An 8,305-nucleotide genomic window follows, 5' to 3' on the forward strand; every position below is an offset into this window, starting at 1 on the left:
GTAGCATTGGTTCTCAAAGTACACACACGCTTATAAATGTCCCATCAGCACCCTTAAGGGTTTTTCAGCTTGTCCCTCTGTAGAGACTGATCCACGATAGGGTTTTGTGTGGAAAAAACAGTATTTCTTTTATAAACATCTTCTGGTTTCTGTGTTTCATAAACGCAAACTCATTTCCCAACCACAATGGTCTTTTGTGCTGCTTTTGTTGTCTAAGGGCAGTGGAGGGAAAATAGTAGTACTAGTAAAAATGAAATTTACCACCATCTCAGTATTATCGACACTGCATATAAAAATGAAAGACATACACACACACACACACACACAGAGCTTCGTTAGCAATTTTGGATAAGCAACACTATCTTTGCATTGTGACTTCTTGCTGCTGAAATAAACAGAAACATGGTTAGATTACCTTGGAAAACCACTATATATATATATATATATATATATATATATATATATATATATATATAAAATAAATTTTTTTAGAGACTGGGCCCAGAGCATGCATTAATAAAAGCAATATCCTTGAAAATTAGTACCATTAAAAAAAAATTAGTCCAATTAATAAAGTGTATGAAAATGAAAACAACACACATAACCTGCTTGTGTGTATAATGACATGACAAGTTTGAGGTGTTCTCCATAGAACCTTTTATTGGAGACAGAGAGAGAATTTGAAGTGGAACTCGGGAGACGTGAAAAGTGTAAAGAAAAAAGAGTAAAGAAAAGTGTTGAGACTTAGAGCTAGAAAGGGGGAAAAGATTAACAGCAGAAAATAAACAGCCTAAACAAACAAAAATTATTTAGTGAGGAAATACAACCAGTTACTATAAACTGTTCCCAAAGCCTTTTCCCTCTGTCTCTGAACATTTGTCAAATCTGTAGAGAAAAAAAATCTGCTTTATAAAAACATACTCAGTTTTCTCTCTTTTTTTGCTCTCTCGAATACATTCACTTTTTATTCAAACGTACAAAACGTCTTTCCCTCACACAGAATGATAGAGCAGGTAAGTTGATTTCTTGAATGCTGCTTTTTAAAAAAAAAAAAATACTGAAAAAAAAAAATCACGCAGATCAACATAGGGAATGACGGCAATACACATCAAACATTATAGTGTGTATTAATGATTGAGGTTCAGCTTTACACCGTGTAGATTTTATTTATTTTTTAAAAAAAAATTAGCATATAGAAGTGATAAACTGATTCCTTAATGATTCCTTAGTTCATGAAGCTTGATAGATAATGACAGAGAAGGAAGGTGGAGTGGACAGTAGAACTGGAGTATGCGGCTGTATTGCTGTCATTAGTTGAAATCTGGATTTTACACATACACACACACTCGCACAAAAGAAAATGGATGATAATCATAAAGTTATAGCCTAGAGGTGCATCTTGTACAAACGTGTGCATGGACCACAGCTGGCATGTTTGCTTTATTATCCATGGGAAAGAATGAGCCTCAAGACACATGACACGACAGACAGGGGACAAAAAAAAGCAAATGTCTTACTCATTTCTCACGTTACACCATGTTAAACATGCTTTAATTGTTGTTTACTTGTTCCAGTCACAATCATTGCACCTATATTTAAGGCTTTTGGATTGCTGGTGGCTACAAAATAGTCTGTTTTGGAAATTCAGCTCCTCATAATGTCAATAAAATGCAAACTTCTTAATCCACACTTCAGGATTGTGAGGAACCACAACACTGCAGGGAGTAGTGCTTAAAAAATGTAAAAAACAAACAAACAAACAAAAAACCTACTTATGTTATTGTGACTAATGTTCAGGTACTGAAATTTCTGCATCCTACTGACTTGCACATATTTTGCAGCTCCTTACCTCTTGCAGGTAATTACGTTTACAAGATATCATCGTGAATCATAGCTAGTTTTAATTCGTGTGGATGTGAGCAAATAATTAAACACGAGAAAAGATGCCTCTGTGGTTAATAACTCAATGTAAGGAACCTACCAACATTAATATAACACAGAGCACAACTTGTTTTTTTTTTTTTTTTCCATTTCTTTCCTCAGACAATTGTCCACCTTTGGCAAACCAGCTAATGTCTGAAATGATTTCTGAAAGTCTCTGCCAGTGAGGAACAGGCACGAATAGCATTTAAACCCAATTTCCAAGCAAAAAAGGTGTATGCATAAAAAATCCTCCTCAATTGCTTTGTTACCTGCTGCTGGGGTGGGCGAAAAAGTTTACAAAGTCTCGGAGTTACCCATCAGTCAACTGCCTGTAAGCTTGTAGCTAATTTAAATTAGAAGTAATATGTCCCAGCAGCAGCTGAAGCATTTATTCAGAACAAACTCCATCCAGAATCCTTACGCACACAAATACAAACACACATTCACGCACACACACACACACACAGAAGTGAGTTTGTTTGTACATTGCAAATAAAAAAAAATGAGTGCTACAGATACACACTTTCAGAAAAGTTCATCTGTACAACGTCTAAGCTGAACATAATCAGTGTACTTGTAGGCTTGTTTGTGTAAGAGCGTTTATTAGAACTGATCAAGATTTATAAACTACCTATGGCAAGCCGTCTTGCTCTCGAGGGTAAATCATCACCGCCTCTTCAGCAGGTGTTGTGATTGTGTCTCAGATTCAGAGGGCTGAACTCGACGGTTCCTGTACGCATGTACACGTGTGTTTGTGTGTTTGTGCGTGTGTGTTAGGAGTGAGTGGGGGCGTCTTCAAAGCTTATAATGCTCGACTCTTGCCCTGTGGAATTCTGGGTAGTGCTGGGAGCTGGCGGCGAGGGGTCACGAGCCGGGAGCAGGGGCGCGTCTGTCCGAACTTCGTCGTCGTCGTTGTCTTCCTCGTCCTCCATGCTGGGCCAGGCAGACTGGTCCTCCACTCGCTTTAGCCGCTCATTCAGAGCTTTCAGCGCCAGCTGCCTGCAGGTCAATCACAAACAGGAAATATTGAAGAATTTATAAAGATCTTCTTCTATAACAACAGCTCTGACAGCACTTCCACGGGTTTATATTAGTGCACTTTTTCCTAATGTCATTGTTTCTATAGTAACAGCTCGTTCACAGGGGCTTGTATGACAGACAAAAATCTCTACACGATCTCAGTCTTATTATATAATCAACTTTAAAAAAATGTACTGTTATATATTTAGAAAATAAAACATCTAAATCATTGATATGGAAGTCTTTGGTAAGGAGGTGTTTATTTAAACATTTCTCAAGTCTCCAGGGTCAGGACTTGTCCTTTGTGGTTTGACAGAAACAAGACAAGCTGTACTTTTTGTCTTATCAACTTCAAGAGAGAGCAAAAGAAAGATCCTGCTTAATTAACATTCATAGCTGTTTATGGCTGATGTAGTGTAAGTGAAAGGTAGGACTGGATATTAAATTTATCAAAAAGAATAATGCATTTTTCTGTAATGAAACGTGTACAGATGAGGAATAACTTTCATTATTGTTTTTTTTCCTTGATATGATTTCAAATAAGAAGCTGAATAGCAGGTAAGATGAAAGGAAGTCAGTTAAAGACTCTGAAAAGATTCACTATTGTAATTTACTATCCTTAAATACAATTAGGTCTTAGCAGCATAACAGGTTTCAACTTTATTATATCCTTTATGACTCTAATATTAAAATACGGCTGGGTAACAGTTCAACACTATTCTATCATATGCACAGTGAGCAAAAACATGACGAGTGCCATTTTTTAAAATAATAATAATAATGATATAGTGTTTAACAAATTTTTATGGCTGGCAAACTATCATAATAACAATATTTGACACAAAATACAAAGTTTTCTGATTTAATATAAGTGCCATTTTTACCCATAGATTTTTTTTCTCTTGGAAAGAGAGCCAAACAGGAACCAGTTGAACTTCTAGTTCATTTCCCAATAAACTGAGAATACTGTTAGTGATCACTGTGAAAGTTTCTGTCTGTTTGAGCTTTTCTGTTTGTTTAGGCTGAACTTGTGCCTTGAAAATCCCTGTTTGTGCTGCTGCAGCTTTTGAGGACTGTGCAATAACGCACCAATGAACAATATTTATTTTTGTGTTTGTGTGTATGTCGTCACACATTGCGACAGGTTGTGTGCACCCACCCAACAACAAACAAGGCCTACTGCCAAGTACCAACAGAGCCGACTGTGAACATGTACCAAATATCAGGAAACTGTAAAAAGCACAGATCCAGGTCTAAAGTGTCAAAAGTTCTGGTACATTTTGCAGTGCAAGTTTTTCTTGACTGGTGTGTTATGGTTGCCCCACTTTCAAAAATTTGTGTTATTTGCTCCTGTTGACACAGTGTTCATTGTTTGTATGACGTTATTTCAGCCTCTTACCGTCTCCTCTCGGCATCCTGTGGGTCTGTGCCAGGCAGGCTGATCGTGATGGATGACGGTGCGCCGACATCGTAGCGCTTCACCATCTTGCGACACACCTTCATCTTGACAAGGGCAGCATGCACCAGGCTGGCGATGAGGCCCACTGCCGGCTGAAGTGCCTCTGGGAAGAAGGAGGCGAAGGCAAAGTGGTCTGACATGTCGCCACGCCCACGGCTGTGCCTCTGGTAGAAGCGTAAGTATACCCACCCTGCTAATGCACCATAGCTGCATCCCACTAACGGTGCAGAGGTTTCCAGCAGCCCAGCTAGCCGCAAGATAGCTAATGTTAGCAGGACCAGTGCTGGGGCTGCCTTCAAACGAATCTGAGGCACTCGAAGCACAGTCGTGTCGCCTGACGTCTGCTTTAGAGCCACCAGGACGGCACCGAGAAACGTGGGCGCGCCGCTGATGTGCACATCAAACAGGTAGCTTAGGTCGAAGGTGGCAGCGTAGGCGAGAACGTAGGAGAGGCCCGAAAGCAAACCGGCAGCAACGGTCACCACCACAAAGAAGACAAGTAACTCCAGAGCGCCCCATAGAGGCTCCAGCAGTCTCCCTGCAGTGATCACTGTGGCCACATTTAGTGCTACGTCCCACACGTGCTGCTCCACCACACCGTGTGTCAACAGAGTCCAGATCCAGAAGTTGGGAGGAAAGAGGTATCCGGGTGTAATTGCGAGAGCCACTTGTGTGTTCGCCAGCCACGAGATGAGGTAAAGCACAAACACGGTGACACATATACATTTCACCACCACACTTGTGCTGGCTAGAGCAGTCAGGAAGTGCTGCCGTGCCACCGGCAGGTATCGGTTCATGTCTGTCAGGTTTGGCTGGTCTTCAGTCGTAAGTGTGTGGCGATCTGAGCCTCAAGTGCAGCAGGTCTCAACACGGTCCACAGGAGCGAGCAGTGACTTCAAACCCTGACATCCAGAAACACCATGGCAGCCTCATCAGAAAACCACCTACGTTTCCTGTATTGATGAGATAAAACAGAATTACATCTCTATTTTAAACAAACCAGCCATTACCAAGAAAATTTTTTACACATATTTCACTGTGGTGTGAAAAAGAACATGTATATGTGTGAAACTGACTTATAATAGAAATCTAAGGCCATTCAGAGAGACTTGTATGGCAGATGGACTACATAATCTAAGAGTGATAATAAACGGATAATACGTGTAGTAATTTAAAAAAGAAAAACGTATAATGGTTGATATGAAGTTTTCTGTAAGGAGACAATTCTTTAACATTTATGGAAGGAGTCTCCAGTGTCAGTGCTTTCTGATAGTCAGTAAGATATCTGCAGTCTGAGAGTCTTCAAAACAGAGGACTTCTCAGTAACATGATCAGATGTGTCCTGTCCAATTAACTTCACAAAGGAGAGAGAGAGAGAGAGAGAGAGAAAACAATACAAAACAATGTAAAAATACAAATGACGTCACTAGCTTGCTAACTTAACTAAAAGTAATGTTAGCTAAGAGAGTGAAACTGTTGAGGTCTATAGAAAGGCTTGTACGAGAGAAACCTAGCATAGTTACAAAACACACCTACACACATTAAAACCTTCAATTCTGACTATGACTCAAGCACTGATTAGCCAGCTAGCTAGCAAGAACTTTGTCCCTCAGTATGTTTTAAAACATGTTGCTTCATTTTTTTATCAGATGACAGTCGAGCAGTTTTTAAGCAACCTCTCTGAGTTCAGGTGCTTGCCCTCGTATGGGCAAGATTAGCGTAAGACATCAACAGCTCTCCCCGGCAGCATGTCCTGTCATCCCGGCCGGAGCGCGCAGGTTAGCCCGAGGATTCACGCCTTCCACTAGGCCTCGAGAAGGAATTCTGATCGACTCGGATGTCCGTGAAACTCGAACCAGCCGTCCAACGTGTCCGTCCAGCGTATCAACGAATATATATCCGTTCCTGCAGGTCACACGTTGACGTGTACCGAGAATACACTCGCTTTGCTGCAAGGCACTCCCAGCTAAACCCAGCACTGCGATAAGCACAAACGCCAGATTTGCAAACGTCACCGTCGGACCATAACAGCATCGCTTTACGGCAGCTCGGCGCAAAGGCTGCTGGGAAACGTAGTAACAGTAATGCACGCAGTTTTCATGTAACTGTGCACGTAGTGCAAATGTCTATTTATTTATTTATTTATTTATCATTTTTTCCTCAGTTGTTCAGCTGTTTTTCTCACATATACATTACAGCACAGTGAAATTCTTTTCTTTGCATATCCCGGCTTGTTAGGAAGCTGGGATCGGAGTGCAGGGGCAGGCATGATACAGTGCCCCTGGAGCAGAGAGGGCTAAGGGCCTTGCTCAAGGGCCCAACAGTGGCAGCTTGGCACCACTGGGGCTTGAACCCCTGACCTTCTGATCAGTAACCCACCACTGCCCAACAAATGCACATTTTTGCCAAACATTAAATGCAATAGTACACCTCCCAGCTTGTGACATCCCTTTTTAATAATAAATAAATAAAGAATTAACACGTGGAAATTGGAGACTAATGTGTGGCCCGACTTAGTAAGGCATGAGAATGAGATCATTAAGTCATGGTCACGATTTAGTAACATGAGGGAACAAGATAATTAAGTCATCGCCACAGCTTAATAAGGCGTGATCATTGTATTTTGCCCACAAGAAGATCACATGTGGCATCAAGGACTACACTGCACTGCCCATTCGCTGTAATGTAATTTGCTGTGCCTCTACAAAATATTTATCCCTATCCCTATTTATTTCTCTTTTTGTTGTACTGCAACATCAAATTTAAGTATATTAGAACGGGATTTGTTCTGCTCCTCTTGAAGTGACTCTGTACAGAAACAAAATTAAATAAATTATTTAAATTTCCTCAGAATTATTTTTTAAAAATCTAAAAACTGCTTAATTAATAAGTATTCACTCCCTTTCTTTTGACAGTCTAAATTAGGACTAGTATTTTATTTTCTTTGAGGACTCACACTAACTATGTTAAGGTACACCTGTGTTCATTTCAAATCCACATGTCCAACGGTACGGTTGCACAATAAATACTGCTGACTTTGGGAGGTCTCACAGCTAAAATGACACATTAGTTCTGCTGTCATGCGGACTAGGGAACTGCCTGTGAAGCTTTGAAGTCGTTAAGAGGTGAGGTGGAGAAAAAGAGCAGCAAGGCTGCAAAGCTTTCAACCTTCCTAGGAGCGTTGTGACATCCATTATAACGAAGCGGAAAAAAGTAAGAAACAACCCAGATACCTCAAAGATCAGGCCATCCTTCCAAATTGAGCACATGGGCAAGAAGGGCAATTGTCAGATAAGTGTTCAACAGGCTAGCTACAACACTGAAGGAGTTACAGAGCTCACTGGCTGACAAAGGAGAACCTGAGTAGACATCAACAATATCATGAGCTCTTAACAGATCTGGTCTGTATGGGAGAGTGGCCAGAAGGAAGTCGCTTCTGAGAAATATAAAGGCACGTCTGAGTTTGCTGAGTTTGCTGACTGACAAAATTTGACAGCTGTTGTAAAAAGATTTTGAGCCATTTGGTCAAAATCTTTCACACAAATGTTTCGCACAGACCAAATACAGCCCAACACCCTGGTAACATCATTCCTACCTGTGTCAAGGATGGTGGTGGTAGCATCATGCTCTGGGGTTGCTTTTCAGCAGGAGGAACTGGAGATCTTGCTGCAATCAAGGGCAACATGAATGGCGCCAAATACAAGTTCCAGTCAGCCAGAAATCCGCAGAAATTCAGGTCAATGAGCGAAAGTACAGGTCAAAACAGGTCAATGAGCGAAAGCACAGGTCAAAACTACAAACAAATGGCTTGAAAAAAAAAAAAAGAAAGTTTGTGTTTTGGAATGTCCAAGTCAAAGCCCAGACTGAAATCTTGTTGAAAATCTGTGGCATGAACTGAAAATT

General features: G+C 40.7%; 1 protein-coding gene across 2 annotated transcripts; it reads right to left on the minus strand.

Moving 5' to 3' along the window:
* Positions 1-640: 640 nt before the first annotated feature.
* tmem115 (transmembrane protein 115) lies at positions 641-8,062 on the minus strand. 2 transcript variants are annotated; one of them, XM_034306868.2, is made up of 3 exons: positions 7,998-8,062; positions 4,343-5,355; positions 641-2,922 (listed from the first exon to the last, which is right to left on the minus strand). In XM_034306868.2, exons 2-3 carry the CDS (start codon positions 5,197-5,199, stop codon positions 2,697-2,699), a joined length of 1,083 nt encoding a protein of 360 aa, XP_034162759.1. In that variant the 5' UTR covers positions 5,200-5,355; positions 7,998-8,062; the 3' UTR covers positions 641-2,696. The 2 variants fall into 2 exon arrangements, with proteins under 2 accessions (XP_034162759.1, XP_026786133.1); XM_026930332.3 differs by lacking the exon at positions 7,998-8,062 and adding an exon at positions 6,079-6,443.
* Positions 8,063-8,305: the final 243 nt, after the last annotated feature.

This window comes from Pangasianodon hypophthalmus, chromosome 8 (genome assembly GCF_027358585.1).
Source record: "Pangasianodon hypophthalmus isolate fPanHyp1 chromosome 8, fPanHyp1.pri, whole genome shotgun sequence".
In the NCBI taxonomy this organism is placed as follows: Eukaryota; Metazoa; Chordata; class Actinopteri; order Siluriformes; family Pangasiidae; genus Pangasianodon; species Pangasianodon hypophthalmus.

Coding starts and splice junctions, on each gene's coding strand:
- tmem115 (XM_034306868.2), bottom strand. CDS start 5,199: ATGAACCGATACCTGCCGGTGGCACGGCAGCACTTCCTGACTGCTCTA. Junction 2,923..4,342: donor CAGGATGCCGAGAGGAGACG/GTAAGAGGCTGA, acceptor ATTGACCTGCAG/GCAGCTGGCGCTGAAAGCTC.